The 21,470-nt window shown below is 36.1% G+C and overlaps 1 protein-coding gene across 1 annotated transcript in view; it reads right to left on the reverse strand.

Annotated features, from left to right (window-relative positions):
* Window positions 1–18,735, reverse strand: part of DPYD (dihydropyrimidine dehydrogenase) — an 855,274-nt gene extending 836,539 nt beyond the window's left edge. Inside the window, exon 1 of the mRNA XM_063105846.1 lies at window positions 18,649–18,735. Within this exon, the coding sequence (XP_062961916.1) occupies window positions 18,649–18,687 (39 nt within the window). The 5' untranslated portion in view covers window positions 18,688–18,735. The remainder of the gene's footprint in view (window positions 1–18,648) is intronic.
* Window positions 18,736–21,470: the final 2,735 nt, after the last annotated feature.

A 21,470-nucleotide genomic window follows, 5' to 3' on the forward strand; every position in this document is an offset into this window, starting at 1 on the left:
ACAACATCTACCAAACTTCTTAGTACACACTGGTTATCTGTGTCTGGTTGATATAAAGAGAAGGAAGCAAATCTCAGAAATATTGTTAAGAAAGCTCCAGCGGGACTTGATGACAACAAACACAGGTTGTGAACAGAGAGAAAAGTAAACGTACCTCCCATGTCAACACTTTGTGATTATAAGGGAAATGGTAACCACAGAAAATAACTGTTGGGAACTGGCTTAGAATGTTCAGTTCTTTTTTGGCACATCAATTGTAATCTGATATTTTACAAATGACATATAGGCTAAAATAAAAAACTGACAGTGAAATACAGCATGTTTCCAATGACTTGTAATTGTTGGATATGAATTAAATCTAGGCATCTTATCTAAAAACTAAGATTTTTCCTTAATTGTGAAAAAAATAAGTTGCTCTGGTACCAAAATTGGTTTACAACTCAGAAATGTCAAGTAACACTACTTTGATCATAACAAAAATTCCATGTTTAACATTTATAAATTTATAAAATATTTTTACATATATTATCAGACTCTCAAATTCATGTATTCCAATTGAAATCTGCTCTATCTAAAATTTTCTGTATAAATGCCTGTCTGCCCCACTAGACATTAAGCTTGAGTATAATGACTGGCTATTACCATCTCAGTACTTCTAGTAACTTGTATAAGGAATAATACAAAAGAGGTGTGCAATGAATTAAATTGCATCTCCTTAGGATGTAAAGGCTATAAGGGACTTCCACGTAAAGAGGGCCCTAGTGAGGTGAAAGGACAACCCAAGGTAAAGACAGAGTCAAGATTAGGAGTCAAGACAAGTCTCCTGACTCCATCACAGCACCACATTCATAAAAAATGTTGATACAAAGAGGCTCTTAAATATCTTGAATTATCTACTGTTCTATATTGCCTATGACCCCACTTCTGATAGGAAGCTATATATAAAAGTAGCATAAGAGCAAGAATCAGAAGACATATAAAGATTGGTGAAGTCAGAAGTTCAGTGTTTCCGATTTATTGAGTAAAACTAGTTTTCTTTTATTTCTACAGGAAGGATTAGATGATCCCTATATTTAAAATAATTCTTTATGCATTGAAAGTTTGCCATTACCATTGAAATACTCTTCATCTCAAAGATGAGCAAATTATCACCATCACCTTCAATACAAAGCTTCTTACACTTCAACTGTCATTTTATAGATTCATAATGAAAATAAATTTATTTATTTTAAATAAATTTAAAGCAGAGTTATGTTGCTATGTAATAAGTAGAAGTTTCAGCAAATTAGTAGCATTCAGCTTCTCGTGAGATTTATTCTTCTATTCACAGAATATTTTGTAAAAGGAGCACACTAAACAGAACCATTCACCTTTTAAGACTTAATGGGGGCCTACCACTAGGAAACAATCAGCTATTATTCTCCATTTCAATCTAAATACAGTACCTGTGATAATTTCCAGGTGCTTGAAAAAAGGTACTTCCCATCACTGCATAGTTTTGTGCTTTCTATAAGCCTTCTGGACACTTAAAGTTATTCAAAGGTATAAACGTTTTTCCAAAGATTGATCGACATTAGGTTGTAATTAAGGTTATTTGTGTTGGCATAGAAGAGAATTTGACTTAACTGAAGACTATTTGTGATGAAAGTTAACAAGTTTGCCAATTAATCACATAACAGAGTGGACTGTGAGCAACATGCTTTTTACACACTTCTTAAGGTTTAAGGAAGCAAAGGCTAGACAATACATCTATTGTGATATTCACTATGAAGTGAAATAAAAATTTACAGGACTAGAAACAATCTGCATTTAACAATTATCACAGAGAATGTAATATCTCAAGATTCCTTTTGCCTTAAAAGTTGTTACATTGAACATAATATATTTTTTTTGGAAAAAGTTTTAGTTCAAATTAAATATAACTTCCCTAAAATGCACACTATGAAGCTAGATGAAGCATTTGATAACTTTTTAAAAAAATATATAAATGGTGTTTCTCATAATTCATGGATCAATTCTACCCATCAATTCCAAAGGAGAGCTTCTGCTCTATATTGCATAACCAGAATCTTGAAATGGGCAAAACACATTAATCTAGCAAAGCAATATCTAACATGGACAAGGCTGAGGAAAGGCCTTGGTTATTAAGTTAACTACATATTAACACAGCAATATATTTAGTATCAACAGTATCTTTTAAAAAATATTCCTTGGAAAATTTTTCTTGGTACCATTGGATAATTCATCTTTTTTCACTTTCAAGCCCATTATTTGGTAATTTTAAATAGCTTAAACTATACTAGAGGAACTTACAAATCCAAATATCTAATGTTTTAAAATCTTAATCTAAACTTTATGCAGACTTTTAATAAACTACTTTTCTAAGACTGCTAGGCAAATAGCCAAAGACAAGATTAAAAATGCCCCAAAATTTGACAGATGAATAGAAATCTGAACAGTACCAGCAGATGAATTAAAAAGAGAAACAGCTAAAAGTGTTGCTTCTGGAAAAGAAACGGGGAGAAGACAGAAAGGGATGAGGAGAAGTTCATGGTGTGCTGGACCCACCTCCAACGGACACTGGAGACATGACAATCTTTCCCACTCACTTTCTTAGGGCTTAAATCCGCAACAGAGGATGCATGTACCCAAAAGTAATCAGCAAGCTGTACAAACCAGGGCTTGCCTCTGCACTGTCCCTCCCCCAGCTCCCGATTAGTTTACCAGCATGTCACAGGGAGGATTAGAAAAGGGCACCATTGCTGTCCCTTAAAAGTGCTTCTTTATTTTTTTATGTTTATTATGTGCATGCATTGTACTAATAAAAATTAAACTACATGTACAGATGTCATTATTAAAACAATAGGATAATTCAAAGATTATTCCACAGGATCCAATAAGAGGCATAGTACTCATAACATTTCAGTGACAGCACCTTAGTAATGGAAGTGTGGGAGACAAGAATATGCTCCTCCAAAATACGAAGGACTGTTGAGCTGAAGGCAATTAAGAAGAAACAGTTACATAAGAAAGCTCTCTGCCCCTCCTCCATTTGACTAAAGACAGGACATAGATTTACAAGGACAAAAGTTATCCAGCCCTCTCTCTAACAGGGAGAACAAAGACGGCTTTACAGACCTTTATTAGCCTGCCAATGGTATCAGAGGAATCTATACAAACAAGCTTTACTAACTAACCTTTATTTGCCATTTATTTGCCTACCCCTCAAGCTGCTGCCCATACAGACTTAAAGTCTATCTTTTGTCTTGCCACTTTTCTAAAAAGTTACTGTTCTTTGTTGAAGATGCTATATAAGCTGGAATTCAAGCCACTTCTTGGAGAATTACTTATGTCCCGGGTGTCTCCCATATATATATGAACTATACATGTTAATAAACTTCTGTGTTTTTTCCTTGTTAATTCATCTTTCTTAACAGGGGTACATTCCAATTAGGAACCTATTGGGGGCTATTATTATTCTCATATAGTTCTAACTCAAAGTTCCCTATCAATCCAAAGCGGTTGCCATGGGTATTAATAGGCACTACAGATCTTGAGTAATAGCATAAGAACTTGCATATGCAATTAATTTAATTACCCCAGAAAAGTTGACTCAAAGAATAAAAGTTATGAAACTCAAATCTATATTTATTTTAAAGTTATAGGTTTTTATAGAAGTATACTATTTTAGAATTGATAAACTAATTACACAGATTCTGGATTGATTTCATTTTCCGGTTAACTAAGAACTAGACAAACTGTTTTGAACACTGTCATGCAAATTGTAATTACCCATTATGTACCACTAAGCATTTGCCATCATAGCATAATTAATTAAAAATTCTACAGGACTAAAGATGCAAAGGGGCAAGGGTTAAGCTAATATAAATTAACCTTAGATCATACCCTTGTAATTACATTTTTTCAGTCCTCAAATATGAACTGGTTTTCTTGACAGTGACATCGTTATTATTGTAAAGTAGAATATAAAAGACAAACGTCCTTCAGTTGAGGGCTTCAGTGAATCAGTTTCATAACACATGTCTAAATGTATATGCACTTTAAAGAAAAGAGAGGAGAAAAAAAGAAATACAGAATCCAAAAACCAATTTCAGCCCTGTAGTTTATTTTGCGTATTTCTTTTTCCTAATTTCTCCAACAAATAAGGATTCTGTCCTGTCAGAGGTCAAAGTAGTCTGGCAAAAGGCAAAACTGGCCAGTTGACATCACGTAGAGAAGAGATTGATGAGAGCTCATCAGCTCCCCCCACTGCAACCATCTGGCCTGTGGATTAGAAGCCATTCACACCTTGCTTCATTTACACATGTGAAGGACTCCTTGAAGAATCGAATATTAAACATCTTATTGGGAAATTCTGTGAATGCATATAGTCGGAAAAAATGAGGTAACTTTTGAAGGACTTTCCTCTTCTACACTTCTAAGATTCCTAATTTTCATGTCATGCATTTTAATGTCTGAATAAACAGCAACGTAAAATGAGCGGATTCACAATCTTAGTTTCCAGTTCACTACTGACTTTAATCAAACCATTTAAACTTTCCAAGTCCTTGGTTTCACCATTTCTGAAACCAACCAATATATCTTCCTAAGACTGAAGAAACATGTTCTTAAGTAGGGCCCCAGGAAAGAAACAATGCCATGAGTGCACAGACCCACAACTACCCTTAACTCTAACTCTGCCAACTCCTATACTTACATATGTCTACCCCTGACCCATCTCAGCAGGACAGCCTTCCTCCACCTGTCACTGGAAACAGACCACCTAACTCATTTTTCAGTCTCTGAATCACTGGATATTGAAGTGAAGGAGGAGGGAAATTGTAAAAAAACTTACATGAATTTCTTTATTATCATTTATTAAATATAATTAAAATAATAGTGTAAAACTAAATTAATAAGTTCCGTGAATGTGAATTTATAACATGGATACTTAAATTCTAACACACTAATTCTGAACTATCACCCCCAAGTACTTATCGCTTTCTGTCTTAATTTATTGTTCTTTGTGAATCGGCCTCATCTTCTGTTCTCTATCATAAGCTCATGTAGGGGAGACACATTTATCTTTGTAGCCAGTCCCCACACAGTACTTAATGTAGGGCCTAAGATTTAGCAAATACTAAACAATTACTTGTACAATTGAATGAAGGCATAATAAGCGGATAACTTAAGCTTTGGCAAAATAAATATTGAATTTTTAGTGTGGATTTTAAAAACTATCTACTTGGTTCATTTCCATATTTGATAACAAACATCTTTTATGCTCATAAAAGGACTGTACACATTTATAAATTAAATAACTTCATGATAATAACAGCTTACATTTGCATTTGTCCTTTATTTGTTGCAAACAATAACACTATAAGGTAGTCAGGAGGGACAAGGATCATGATCACCATTTCATAGACAGGGAAATTAGCTTAAGTTCACCGAGCTAAAAAGTGGCAAAACTAGAACTTCAATAACATATTTGGGATTCTATATTTGCAATATTTAACTTAAACTATGAATTTGAATTTAATAAAGACCTTTTCTTACAAATGTTAGATATCCCCAGTCTCACTACTAAAATTTCCCCAGTATCCGCCTTCCTCCCTCCTCCCTTCCCTACATTTTTCCTCCCTCCCTCCCTTCCTCCCTTCCTTCCACAAATATCCCTGCTCCTTTGCAGTTTATACCAAAATCTGCATTTCCTTGCCAGGGCTGCCACAGAAAACTTGGTGGCTTAAAACAACAGAAATTCATTGCCTCACACTTTTGGAGGCCAGAATTCTGAAATCAAGGTGTCACATGGGCCATGTTCCCTCTGGAACCTGCAGGGGAGAATCCTCGCTCACCTCCTCTAGGCTCTGGTGGTTGCTGGCAGTCTTTGGCAGCCCTTGGCTTATAGATGCATCACTCCAACACTCACTGTCTTTGTAGTCACATGGCTGTTTTTTCTCATGCATCTTGACATCATTTTTCCTCTGTGTTCTATTCCCCGTAACTCTGTGTTCCTGTCATCTACCGACCCCTTGGTCACCACACCACCCTCTCTGCCCACAGTCCGTGAGAATCTTCTACTCTGCTCTATTTTTCACACCAGTCTTAGTAACTTCAACTGACACTTGGGTCATTCAGCACCTGCCTCTTATTTGACCATCTCAGCAACAATGATTTTTTTTCTTCCACACCATTTCAGCATCCATCACCCTTTGTTATACTTTTGACCTGGTCATTATTAATTATTGCACCATCTCCAAAAGCTTTGCTTCAAACATACCACTCTCATCATCATGTCCTATGCCATTCCACCTTCTAATAATTTTCTGAACTTACTGAAATCGTCAGTCCACTGAGCATATTCCTGGTGTTTTCACTTCCCATCTTCCCGTCCTATCCTGATTTCCCTCAGATTAAATTCCTTTATCCACCATTATGATTACTTCTCAACCCCTTTAATTCCCTGCCCCTCTCACACTCCAACTTGATTGCTCAGGCAAACCTTAACTCAATTAAGCCCATTTCTTTAACTCCTCTTTGCCTGAACCCAAGCAGTTAAAAGTGGCTAGATAAAAATCCACAATTATGTTCACTGCTCTCTTGTTTAATTCTTGACCACAAATATGATATAGAAAAGACACACTGCCTAACGATTGTGCTATACTTCCTTACTATTTCCATTAACCCACTTTCCAGATAGTCTATTCATACTTTTCACCTGTTCTTCAAACCTTTGATATCCTATTTTCTTCTCGCTCTCAGTTAAAAATCTTGCTTCATACTCATTGAGAACACGAAAACCACCAGATGGGAACTATCTTATCCTTCCACCACCCAATTTACCACCCCTCTTTCTTCCCTACTATTCTAATGCTTATATTATCAATCCTATTCTCTCTCACCAAAAGAATATTTTTGTACAAGTAATTATTTTCTCTGTGTCCTTCAACACTGGTCCTTCTACTGCATCTCTTCCATTAACAAATGTACATGCCTTACTATCCCCCTCCAGCTACGTCCCTATTTTTGTGTTCTCCTTTAAAGCAAAACTTTCCTCCAGAGTTCTCTCATGTCACTGTTTAACTTCCTGATATCCTATTCTCTTCTCAACCCATTCATATTGGGCTTCTTTCCCCAACAGTTATGGTCAAAATCATAATTTCTTCATGTTACCAAATTAAAAGGGATCCTTCACGCCCTCACCTTATTTTCCCAGCAGCAGTAAAGAGAGTTGACTATACACATGTCCTTCCTCCTTCCTTGGTTTCTGTGTTACCACAGACTACTGGGCCATCTCCTCTTCTTCTCGATACCTAAATCCTTAGTCCTTTGTCTACCCTCATTGTTTTAAGTGATCTTAATCAGTTCCAGGACTGTAAATGCCATTTTTATATCAATAATTCCTCAATTTTTATCCCCAGCTATGACTTCTCTATGGATCTCCAGAAGCTTATTTCTAGCTGCCTACATGATATCTTTACTTTGGTATCTGATAGGGATTCCAAACTTAATGTCATTGCAATATTTGTATCTCCCCGCACTTGTTACTTCTTTTTGTTTCTCAGACTAAATTCAATCCTACCTCTTTGATTTGCTTTCCTTTTTCCTCAAAAGCCCTGGCAGACTCCTCACTGTCGTCTAGGTTTCAGTTCAAATGTCACCTCCACATAGAGGTCTTCTCTGACTGCCACATATAAAGGAGGCCCTACTAGTCATTCTGCATCACATTATCCTGTTTTTTCTTTTTTTTTAACCAAAGCTCATAATATCTGAAATCACTGCACATTTTTTAAAAAATTTACTCCCTATTGTTCTTCTACTATAATGCAATTTTATTGACTGCAGAACTCTTTTCTGTCTTTTTTGCAAGTGTGTTTCCAAAATCTGGACCAGTGCCTAGCACATAGCAAGAAATTAATAAATACTTTTGAATAAACAAAAGATAAAGTTACGGTAAATTCCAGTGTTTTAAAAGAATTTTAAATAACAGATTGCCAAAGAGCTTAGAAAGCCATTGGAATCAAAACAGTAAGTGGACATTATTAATATTTTAATACCTAATATTGAATACTTGCCACATGTTGAAACTATTAAAAATAATGAATACAAAGTATTTCCTTAACAATTCTGCCCCCATTGTGCAATGAGGAAACTGAAACAAAGTTATTTGCCCAGGTCTGAACTACTGTGGCAGAGCTAGAAGATAAACACTAGCGCTCTAATTCCTGAGCCTACACTCTTAACCACTAATCTATGCCACTCTTCCATTGTAATTAGAATAAGTAACAATGACCCATTACTTAGTGTCAATAAATTTTATAATGGGCTAGTCTACTATTCTACTGCTGTTTCTCAATACATTTAAGGTTAGTTTGGGTGGATTATGTGTTTCCAAAATAGCACTAATTTTGTTGTGATTTTATAATTTGTCAGTATCTAATTTTCTTAAAATCTGTGGTATTTCTACTTTTCTTATTTTGTATTTTTTATTTCCATTTTTGTCTTATCTTACCATTACATTAAAATTCTGTTAAAATAATTTGTGTAAAAGAAAAGCCAGACTATTTTAATATGTGGTAAAACTGTTCAACCTTGCCAAAATTCAAACAAATGCAAATTAGACCAGTCAGACAGGTATTTTCATCTAGTTGTTTATTTAAGAAATAAAAATAACTATTAACACTAGAAAGGGTATCATTTTATACACATTCATACGCTGTGAGCAGCCATATGAATTAGTGGTACCATGTGGACAACAACTTGAAAATACTTCAAATCCTTAAAATAGTTGTGCCTACCACTGGTGATTTCTCTTCAAAGATCCTATCATAATATTGTGATCTCAAATAAGTATAAAGGATATTTTTAAGTTTTGCTTATTACTTTCTAGTCTTGGAGTGGAGGGGGTCATGGGCAGTGATTTTCATGAGGTATGTTAAAATTTTCCTCTGTAAATGTTTTTTTATCTCTTTCAAAAAGAAAGGTTTAAGCACACCAATGTTTGGAGTTCATGTTGCAAGTAAACTGTAACTTCAAAAGGTAACATGAATCAACAGTTACTTTGGTTAACACACCCAAGGCAGAAGAATGTTCTGCTTTATTAAATTTGTCACTGTGAGAAAAATGTATTGAGTCAAAAGCAATTATTATACTGAGTACCAAAAAGAAAAAATTTTATACGTGAAGATGCTATGTGTACATATACACACACACATACACAAGCATAATCACTCATACTTCTAACGTAAAGGCAGGCTAGAGTAAAAGAATCCTTTAAGAATCTGGTCTGCCAAAGTGATCTAGTCCCAGGAGAGAGGTGGAGAGGCTGGAATAATACAAAAGTGTCCATCACTGGTCACATGAGGGGACAGCTGCCGTTACTGTTACATTCATTCATTTAAGATAACAACCCAAGAAGTATCCATTCAAGATAACCTGAAGCCCAACTTTATTCTTGTTCTCGCAGAGCAGAAGAAATAACAAACTGTGCTTGTGGTCAAGCCATGCTCTAGAAAGAAGCATTAAATAAATCAGCACTGGGTCCAATCTAAAGCACATCAACATCAAGGAAAACTACATCCAGATCTCTGAGTGTCCTGTAAACTAGAATCAGTACTGACACGATCAGGCAAATGGGTAATTGGTTTCATTTCCATTTTGTCCATTCTGTCTGCATCCAAGAACGGCCCTATTCCTTTTCTAAACTATCTTTGTAACGATGCTTAATTCAGTTGAAGCCTGTGGTTGAGAAGGGTCAAACTAAAATGCACTACATATCATTGAAGCCAACCCTCTCAAGTGTATTCCAACACAATACTTTAAGCAAACAAACAAAAAAATTGTCAAAGCAGTATTCTATTTTTTTTTAACTCACACATTGTAACTTTAGATACTTATAGGGTACTATCTGACATTTTGATACATATGTGTTGTATAATAATCAAGTCACGGTAGTTCATGTATCAATCAATCACCTCACGCATTTATCATTTTTTTGTGGAGAAAACATTCAAAAGCCTCTCATCTAGCTATTATGTATTATACAGAACTTAACTGTTAACCACAACCACCCCACTGTGCAATAGAACACCAGAACTTATTCCTCCTATCTAATTGTAATTTTGTACTCACTGGCCAGCTTCTTCCTGTTTTCTTTCCTCCCCCTACTTCGCTCCCCAGTCTCTGGTAAGCACTGTTCTATTCTCTGTCTCTATGATGTCAACTTTTTTTTTTTCTTATAGTCCACATATGAGTGAGGTCATATGGTATTTATCTTTCTGTGCCTGGCTTACTTCACTTAACATAATGACTTCCAAGTCCATCCATGTTGTCACAATGACAGGATTTCATCCCTTTTTACAGCTGAATAGTACTCTATTGTGTATTTATACCACATTTTTTATTTTTTTTATCCATTCATCTGTTGTTGGACACTTAGGTTGACTCCATATCTTGGCTAATGTAAATTGTGTGAAGCAGTACTTTTAATAACTGACTACTAAAATCAAAATAAATGTCTGGTAATAAAAGGGAGGCTTGAATAAATTTTGATATCAACACCTACATGGAATCTTATGCTGCTATTTAAAACAGTTTAAAAGTTAATAAGAATGTGAGAAAATACTTCTGATGAGTCAAGAAAGCAAATATAAAATTGTATATAAACTCCTTGGGAAAAAAAAAAATACCTCATGTGTAGAAAAGTACCAAATCAGTATCAACATGGCTGTTTTGGGTGGTATGACTATATGATTAGGGTCATCTTTTTACTTTTTTGGAATCTTTTAAATCTAATGATTTAATGATCATGAAAAATAATTTTAAAATTAAAGCACAGAAAAGAAAGAAGTTTAATAAAAGTTAACACAGAAATGAGCATTTTGCTGTTAAAGGTGTCATGCTTTAGCCCTAGGGATCTGTGCAAGAAACCAAATGCATTTCTTCTTTGAATTATGGAGGATTTCAAATTTTTTACCCCAGCATTCCTCAGTATTTGACATGGAAGAATATCTGAAAAGAAGGCTCCCAAAGCTTTCAGCCTACTGTGGTACAAGGAGTCAGAGAAAGGTTAATTGAATTCCCTAGTAGGCTGGTTTACACTGGCAATCATCAACTAACAAACACACTGGAAAAACTGACTTAGAGAGTCCTATCTCCTTTTTTGAATCTCTGCACTTAATTACTAGCTAAAGACAGCATTATCCAAGAAACACAAAAATGTGAATTTATTAATTCCAGATTACCCTCACAGAGAACTCAAGCCATGTATATATATATATAGTAGGATTAGATTTTTCCTGAATGCTCAGGGGAGATTTAGATTTAGCTCACTCATTTATTTAAAAAGGAAAAGGAAGTAGGAAAGTGTAAAGAAAGTTAAAAAATAAGGTGAATAAGTATATCAAATTCATATAGCTGGTATAAATGGTCCACTTAATCCTACCTAGCATGTAAACTGAGCAGCTATGAAAACACCACCTCTGCATTTATTTAATATGATCACACAGCAGGTCACATTTCCAAACAATTTCACCATTGCCATATTTTATTACAAACCATCCATAAAAGAGAGATCAATAGTAAACTCACTGAAGAATCAGCAAATTTTCACAGTGGCTGAATGATTTCACAGGGTCAGAGAGCAAAGGATCTATCGTTTAGAGAAAAAACATCACCATGCTTGTCCCCTATCTTGGGATACTCATCTTAATCAAGAAATAGTAAATACATATTTTCTTCTATTATTTTGCTGAAATTTTTCACACGATCTTTTCATTAAACATGCTAACATTTTTAAAGTGTTAACATACTACGATAGCATATTTTTAATATCACTCAAAGAATTTCACAAAGGTTAAGATCTACATAGATATGTAAATCCTGGGCAGGTAAAAAACAAGTTGAAAATTGCGGGATGAAGTTTTGGGAGAGAAGTAACGTGGCAGGGCGGGGGGCTGAGAACCAGCAAAGATTAGCAGGGAATAAAATATGAGAGGAGGGGGAGGTGCAGTCAGAGTTCCATCTAGGATCCCCATCTGTATAAATCAGGCCTGGAGTTGACATGTAATTTTGTGTGGGTCCCCTGAGTAGTGGCCCTCAGGGCTTAATTATTGATGAAGAGATTTTTCTTCAAAGTGGCCCAGTCAGGAGTGCCTCAAGGGGACATTCACAAGCACTCATAATATCAATTTCCAAGCACCTGGGAGGTAGGGACACAGATGTCTCTTTAATTATTATGATAGAGGTAGAAGATAGTGAGAATGCTATTCCATAGCTAAAATTCTCAAGGAAATAAAATTATTATAACTAGTTTAAAGAGTTTAATATCTGAGTCATCTTTCAGACAGGGCACCATTTACCTTGTCGTGGTGCAAAATAGGTTGATCTACAACCTACTCCTTTCTAGGATTTCAATGAGTTATTTACAAACAAATACACTGTGTTCAAGGAAGTTTAAAATTCTAAAAAAAAAACTTTCTCTGAAGCTAATACATCTGCTTAGAGAGAAGATAAGTTTACTCTAGTTAGTACAAAGAGATATCTGTGTTGAGTTAACTGTGTAGCGATTTCTTTTCAGAAAAGAATAATATCAAACCCTTCTAAATGTCAGCGAATGCCAAAAAAATAATTTTCACCTATGCATTAGTCCTGATCTACTCTCAAAAACGCTCAGAAAAACAACAAAGAATCAATCCATTTGTATGTTACAGTAAAAAAGCATAGGTTGGGTGTCAGCCCTGCATTTGAATTTTATATTCCCTATGTAATAGATGTGGATAAGCACTATACATGTCCTTTGTATTTCCTGAAGCTTATACTAGAGGGCTAACAATAAAACATGTATTAAAAATATCTTTTTAAATAGAAATGATATGAAATGCTTCTCTTTAATTTGATCTGAATTTCAGAAACTCCCCCATCTCACCTGTAATATTGACAAATGGAATTCATTAACTTTTTCATAATACATATCTGCAACATTTATGAATTTATAATAAGCCTCCCTCATAATTCTCTTAACTTTATTAATTCTCCCCTCCCTCACAGATTCTAACAGACTTCAATACCACTAGTTAATTCTTGGAGTTGAATACATTCTGGCCAACTGACATTTATATAACACACATGATATATGCAGTAATAATATTTAAAATAAGTAATACCATTTAAAAATCATATATTTTATGTGACAGACGCTGTCTGAGGCATTTTATGTACATGACTTCAATTAATCCTTACAGCTATTGGGTGAAATAAGTAGGATTAAATCCAACATATAAAGAAAGAAATGACAGTCCAGGAAAGAAGTTGACCACAATAACACAAACAAAAAAATGACACAACTAAGATTTGAATCCCAGTCTGTTTTAATATAATGTTTTTTTTTTTTTGTACTAACCATGAAATGAAGTTTCATTTGGTGAAACAGAAAATAAATAACTTTATACAAAGGTATGCAGTTCCTAACATCAATAAGTAGATATCTATGGTGAATCATTTTATTTTAGATGCAAAATAAAAGCTACATGTTGAGTTAAATGCAGATGTTTCATATCTACTAGTGTAACATTTTAATTAAAAGCAATGAAAGCAGTAATAATTATAAACCACAGGAAAGACATAATCCTATTAAGAGTTATCTCAGTAGTATAATTGGCTCCAGGATATCTGTGAACACCCACACTATTGATATTTGAGGCCAAAAAATACCTTCTGTCTTGATACAGAGGATTAAGAGCAAATGAAGTCCAGAAGGTGAACATGTCAAATTTGAAAATCAAAGTCCTAATTATAGATGAATTTATAATGTTCAAATGTCTTATTAAATATTTTTGAATTAAAATAGAATATAAATGAAAAAAATTTTTCTTTACAGTTTTAAGGACTTGGGTCCCTGCTACGTTTGTCATGTGTCCGTATAGCTAAGAAACAGAAAAATAAATTGGCCAATCCTATTTTAATTCTTCTCTTTGTCTGTATGGAAGCCTGGATTTCTCATCATATTTTCTTTGTCATGATATTTTATGATAGTCTTTTTTGTCTTATTTTGTTTTAGTGTTCCAAATTTTGTAACTTAAATTTATGCTAATTATTAGAATTCTCCCATTGTGATCAGACATCTCTACCTTATTGGGAGGTCTAGTTTTCAGCCCCAAATGCTGTATTCAAAGAGTTGAATTCAAAGAGTTAAAGAGTTAAAGAAAGATCATCCAATTATCACAGCATTTTGACTCCAGATCTTCTTAGTATTCTTATTAATTCCTTTCATTCCTCCAGAATGTAAGAAAGGAGGCTTTTGAATTCCAGCACATTTTACAATTAAGCAGTCAACACTATCTGCTATCATTAGGATTAAGCAGATCCAATCTAAAAATTTCCCTAGTGATAGATTCATCATTAGTCATTAGTCTCACAGTTCTTAATTAAACTACCAAACTGTTCATCTGAATTCACATGCAAGAGATAGAATTTAACTATACTGAAATACAAATGAACATGCTCACCTATAGAAATGTATATTACCTTGAAACTACAAGGAGCTATCACTGGAATCACTGACTCTTCACATCAGATAATCAGAAACATTTCTATTGCCCAGCTAAACTCCTTAGAAAGGAGAAACACTTTGAAGTAAAACATAGTCCACAGAACAGTTTAAAGTAGGAAGGACAAACACACTTTCAACAACTCTAACTCAAAAAATAGGTTTAAAGTAAAAAAAAAAAAAAAAAAGCTTTAAAAGCCTTAATAAGTAAAAAATACATTTCCACAAGGTTTGTAATGCCCAATCATTAAAAGGAAGAAGAAAGCACTTACACACTCGGCAAAAAAAAAAAAAAGAAAGAAAGAAAGAAAAAGAATAATTTAAATAAATAAATAAATAAATAACCCATGAAGTTGAATCTTTATTTTCTCCTTTGGATCCATGACCCTCAAGGCTCCCCAGGGGCAAAAGCAGTTATGATAAAGGGTGTTCTGAAATACTTTTAGCCATCTCTGTCAATTCATAACCCATGCTTTTCATTTTTAAATAATTCCCCTTAAAATTCACTTTCTTCAAGTCATTTCCATTATGCTCCCATTTTCCAAATTCATCATTTTTTAATGTCATTTTCTTAGTTAATAAATACAGAAAATTCTCAATTACTTTCTCAAATAAATAGAAGTCATAGTATCAATAATTCAGAAACCATTCCTATTTAACTCAAAATGTATTTAATTTTGTGGACAACAGACTAAAATCCCTTTTTTTTTTTTCAGGGTAAATTTGTAATGAGTTTATAACCCCTTAACACTCATCAACTGGTAATTCAAGGAATGGAGTGGCCTTGCGATTGTGGGAGTAATAAAGTGAGAGGTAGCAACCTAATTTGGCTGTAAATACATACCAAACTATTCAAATAGTGAAAAGCTTGCTGCAGCTGTATACATTTTCATAGTCTATTCTCAATCATCCCTGCCAGTGGAGGGGAACAAGATAGTGAACAAAAGTCAACTCTTCCAAAATCATTCCAACTTGCTTTTAAATGTGTAGATACTGACATTGTACTGGCTATCAATTCAATCTAAATGAAGCATTGTGAAGTTACTGCTGAGGTCAGAGAAAGTGACCAATGTCTGATACTGAATTTGTCTGAAATCTTCCCAGGAGAGTTTATATTCAAAAGTCACCCTTGACAAAATTCAGTCTTTATCCAAAAAGTAAGTCCATAAAGTAAATTAACTTTTAAAAATATATAGCTACTGTTAATGAACTTTAAAATACTAATTATTTCATTGTCAGTGATTTCCCTAAAAGAATAAGATATCTTTTCTTTAGTTTTTAACATTTGTCCTTGCTCCTGACAAGCAGCTGTCAACATGTGACATTTGTTTACTATCCTTACTATTATTAGATTCCTTTCTTCACAGATTATGCAAATACGGCTCAAAGAAGCTAGGTAACTTGATCAAGGTTACACAACTAAAAAGGGGTGAAGCTAGACCTCAATTCCTCAATTCCAGGCACTAAACTCCAGAGGCCAGGCTCTGAGCCACATTAATGTGTCTGGAAAAAAAAAATTCAACTTCTCATGCAACAGCTATGATTACTTACAACAACAATAATTTTTGAGTGTATGAGTTAGGTCCTAATAGCAAGTAATGCATCCTTTCGATGACTATCACCAGCCCAAGGATACTGCAGTTTTGCAGTTTGGTGACCCAGTTGTTTTCCATGTTCCCAACCCTTCAAACCCTGATGTGATATTGGATTGGACTGAAGCCAGAAACTATGGAGTAAGCAAACAAAGCAAGTTTGCATACTTCAATAACAAAGTTATTTCTTGGCTGTTTCACCGAAACCTGAGATTCTGAAAGTAGCTCACAGGGAAAATTAAATCGCTATTATAGTGGTTGTTCCCATCATCTTCTGTTCTTTTCACATTTATCAATGTGTTCTTACCACATTCATTATCTGTTTCATACCAGTACTTTTTTTTTTAAAGATTACTTGATTCTCTGTGGATCTGAGACTAAGACAATGATCACAATTTGATCATTCTCTAGACAATGGTTTTTAATGAATTTGTTCAAGGAAACTGTCGAAATTTGATAGAAAACTGAGCCTTCATAATTCATTATGATTCCTCAACAGAAAAATGAACTTTGGTAAGTCAATAGGATCAACTGAGACAACTATGCTTGAATGTGTTCCCCTAGGTTTAATGTATTTTTTCTCACTGCATTATATTTTAATGGTTAATTTCATGCTCTCTCATGGCATTTTAGCTTTCGAATCATGGGTATTACTTTGAGGGAAAAGTAAAGTACTGTGTGTGATGAAAGATGTCAGTGATTAAAGAGTGTTGCACATATTAACTACACAAAAGCTGAAGGAGTTTGAACACCACTATTCTAGATTATAAGTAGTAGTAGGCAGACTGGCCACACAGACTAAGGTTAGACTGAGTTGAAAGGAGTGGGAAGGCTTAGATTTCTAAAATGTTCTTGGTTGAAACAATATATAAAATTAAGCTGAACATTTAATGTTTCACTGGCATCTTTTTCCTCAATGAAATGTAGGTAAGAACTGATCTCAAAGACAATTGCCAGGGAGATACAGAGAAAGAAATCAGTTAAGCAGATAACAAGGTATTCTGAAATTAAACAGCCAAAGGCCACCCATCCTCTGACACTCTAATATCTGAAATTAGCATTGCCTTAATGCTGTCAGAAGTTTGTTATTTGACCTATGTGACCAAGTAAAATAATAATAATAAGTCAAAGTCACAAGGACCAAAAAGAACTATTACGTAAATCAAATAAGGAAAAAGACAAGTATCTCTTACCCTGTGCACACATAAATATTTCTACTCCTTAAATATTTCATATTGATTAGTACCATATTGATTAGTATCTCTATTCACAAGAGAAGCCACAAGTAAACTAACTTGAGATGTATACATGACACACTTTGGCACTTGTTACTAAAATGGATTTTTCCAACCAAGGGACAATGCCTGGAGAAAACACTACTACCTTCTCCCAAACAGAGTACTACACAAAGTTTCTTCAATCAATGACAGAGGCAAATGTGGCAAAAGCAGCTATTCTGCAAACAGGTGGTTTTAAACTTTTACTTAAGCCACCAAAAGGACTGACAAAAGGAAAATTTTCTTATTCCTAAAGAAACACACACACACACACACACACACACACACACACACACACACACACACACACACACACACACACACACACACACACACACACACACACACACACACACACACACACACACACACACACACACACACACACACACACACGTTCTACCAGAGTGAGGAACTAAAAGAAAAGCCCCAAACAAAATAGAACAAAAACTAAAAAGCAGTTTGTCTTAGCTCGGAAATGCTGACCTTGATTAAGTATGTATAAAATTACCGTTCATAATTCAGTCTTTCTCATCGCGCACATTAAGGTACTAGGGAGAACTCAAAGGAAATGTCCTTTCAGGTAGGACTATATGGATAGAAAGAAGGATGACATTTTTACTGAAACGGAGTGCAAGAGGGAATCGAAAACTGCTGAGAGGAGGGAAAAATACAGCTTACTTATGTTTTTCTGAGGGCACTGCATTTTTCATGTTCTCAATACCTTGCTCCATTCTCCCCTACGTTAAATTATTTCTTAAGCAATACTATGACTCGCGGGGACTGCTACAGCTGACACACAGCTCTCCTTTCATTTCTACTCTCCACCTTTGCAAATAGCAGGATTCAGCTACTGGAGGCGGGGGTAGTGGACAAGTGCCCCTGAACGACAGAAAGGGGGGGCGAAAGAGTGGGAAATGGGAGCTCCCACACCCTAGGGTCCACCTCTCTGGAACTCCAGAGCTTCTTCAGTCACTGCCACTTAGGGCAGGACAAGACAGGCTTCCTTAAATCCCCTCCGAAGTAAACAGCCAGGTCCCCACGCAAGGACACCCCTGCAGTCGCGAGAAGTCCTCCACTTCTCTCCCCGCCTGCCCCGCAGACCTCCGGCTAAGGAAACTTTCCCGCGTCTCCCACTCTTTTTCCGAGCGCGGTGGCCGCGGAGGCCTCCCCGGCAGCGACCAGCTAAGCGCCCCCGCCCGCCCCGGCCGAGCCGGCGCGCAGTCGGTACCTCGATGTCCGCCGCGTCCTTGCTCAGCACAGGGGCCATGGCGGTGTCTACCGTCCGCGGTCACGTAGAGACAGATCCTCCCTACGTCCTCAGGCTCCAGCCAGAAACCAAAGTGACGGCTCGCCAGAGAGCGAGTGGAGAGAGGAAGGAGAGGGTCGGCGGCGCGGGGGCGGGGCGGACACGCCCCCGGGGCGGGGATGCGCGCTCGGGGCTGGGGCTCCACGCACCGGGCAGAGTGCGCCCGCCCGCCCGCTCGCCCCCCACGCTGGCCTTCCAGCTTGTTTTGCTAGTGCTGGCGGAAGACGGGGAGGGAGAGCGCTCGCCCGGGGGACTGGCCTTTACTCTGTAAACAGGTAGAGGCTGAGCTAGGCAGGCGGGGCCAAGATGGGATGAATCCCCAGGATTAAAGGTAAAAACAGTCGGCGTCCCAAGTAACTAATTGCTCCTTTTCTTTCCTTCCGCACGAACCCCGCGAGGTACAGAAACCTTGTCTTAAGGGCAACTGCATCCACAGGAACTCCTCAGGGATAAGACAGTAGATGTTCCTCCATCCAGCAAAGAGGCGGGTAGGGCTTTGGGCTACCGTGGAGGATACCTGGGCCAGGATCTTCTGATCGCTGGAAGTCGGGCCTAGGGGCGCGGGAGGGAGGCAAGCGAGAATATCTACAGCCAGCAGCAGCATGTAGTAGGTGCTGTAGGTGCTACGTAATCAAGGTCGTATTTTTGCCGGACAATCCATTCTAATGGCTATTTTTTTCAATGTTATTCTAAAATGTGAAGCTCTTTTGAAGAATTAATTGTTCTTTATGTTTTGCTCTAGAGCTTACTGGGAAGAGGGGGTGCGATTTCGTTTAGACGTGTTCCCATTCCAGAAAATATTCACCTCATCTTTGAGAATATCTGTACCAGACCTCTCTACCTTTCTCCCCCTGTTGCATGCATCCCCCTCTCTTCCCCTATAACACTTCCTACTTACTTCTATTAAGGCTTTTATGGCACTTTTCTATCCTTTTGGCTATATTGTGATCACCTTGAAGTCAAGTATTTCCCCCTTTGTTATTATTTTTTCATTAGTTCATTGATCACTTTAGTCAACAAATATTTACTGAGCAACTTCAATGTGCCAGACACTATTAGGTTCTCAGGATATTGTCTTCAAGAAGACACATCGCTCTCATGGTAATTATACTCGAAGTAGGCAAATAAGCAAAATGTGATGCCCACTTGAAAGGTAAAATAGGATAGGACAGAATAACTGAAACATGGGTACTTTGAGTGGTTGGGAAGACTTCTCTGAACAAATCATCAGATCACCTTCCAGAACCCAGAATTTATGAGGGGATGCATACATTATTCTTGAATTAATTATTATTATTTTTAAGAGAAACTAGAAAGTTAAATAGAAACCTTGGAATCATCCTTGACTCCCTTTTCCTCACTCCCTCATTTAATCCATCCCCAACCTCTAAGGATTCAACCTCCTAAGTAGATCTTGAATCATTTTTCATTTCTCCATTTGCACTGCATCCACTGTGGTGCAAGCTACTGGCATTTCACCTTCTACTCTTACCTCCTCTCTGAAACACACACCCACACACCCATGGTACAAATCCTTCAGTGGTTCAGAATGTAATTCAGAATATAATACAAAAACTCCTTAGTGACCTCTAAATAACCAGACCCACTCCTCCCCTCCAACTTCACCAGGTGCCATTCTTGCTCTGAATCATTATGCTGCAACCACAAAGTAATCTCATCCTCCAACCATTTCTCTTCCTTTGTTCATTGTCCTTCACCTGGAGCTCTTCTCATCCCTTAGGTCTCAGAGAAGCCTTCCTAGACCCATCCCCACCTACAACAAAAAATAGACTCACCTCGTTTCTGTCATTCTAGTTCATAACAACCTATTTTTTTCTTTATAGACCTGTCAAATATTTGTTTAAATATGACTTATTTAATATATGAGGGTATTTCAAAAAGTTTATGGAAAGATTCATATACACACACACCTATAAATATATAAATACATACATACATATGAATATATTGAGAGAAGGAATATACACACATTTATATATATAATGTATGTATAATATGATATATAATTATGATATGTATTATTCCTCCTCCAATTTAATCAATAAGTTTCAGTTTTCAATTTCCTAGCCTCTAGAGGTACAGACTTATGTGCTCTTTCAGGTTACACTATAATATGAATCTTATCAGTTAGCAATTGATACTTGTTTTATGAGTACAAGTATTTAAGTTATCTTTAAGAGTTAGACATTATGTTTCCATATTTGTTTTCTGTGATTATCATTCTCCTAAGCCACCATACAGGATAAATCCTAAACATGCTGTCTTTCCAAAGGTAAGAGCTTCATCAGTGACAGAAAATAACCAAATATAAAATTAAAATGCTATTTCACTATTTCCCCAACTTCATCAAACACATGTATCCTGTTCTGAGATATTTAATTGAGGCATCTATTCACACTGCTCACGTGCCACAACTATACTCAGTGATCAGTGATTGAATCTAATATTTTAAATCCATTGAAATTCCACATTAAACACAGTTGTACCTGTAAGTAATCCAAGCTGTTTAAAGCTTATTGCAAATGCATTCATACCACACTTTTTGAAAGTTGTAAATTATGATGGCATTTGTCAAGCTGTCCCTCCATCTGGAAGCACAGTCAAATATCAGGTGTTCCACATTAATTTTTTTGTAGGCTTTGGAGAGATAGCTCATCTCTCAACCTAATAGTTTACAATACATGAATGAATATTATTATTATTACCATAATCAGAAGTAAGGC

This window comes from Cynocephalus volans, chromosome 8, assembly GCF_027409185.1.
Source record: "Cynocephalus volans isolate mCynVol1 chromosome 8, mCynVol1.pri, whole genome shotgun sequence".
Classification (NCBI taxonomy): domain Eukaryota; kingdom Metazoa; phylum Chordata; class Mammalia; order Dermoptera; family Cynocephalidae; genus Cynocephalus; species Cynocephalus volans.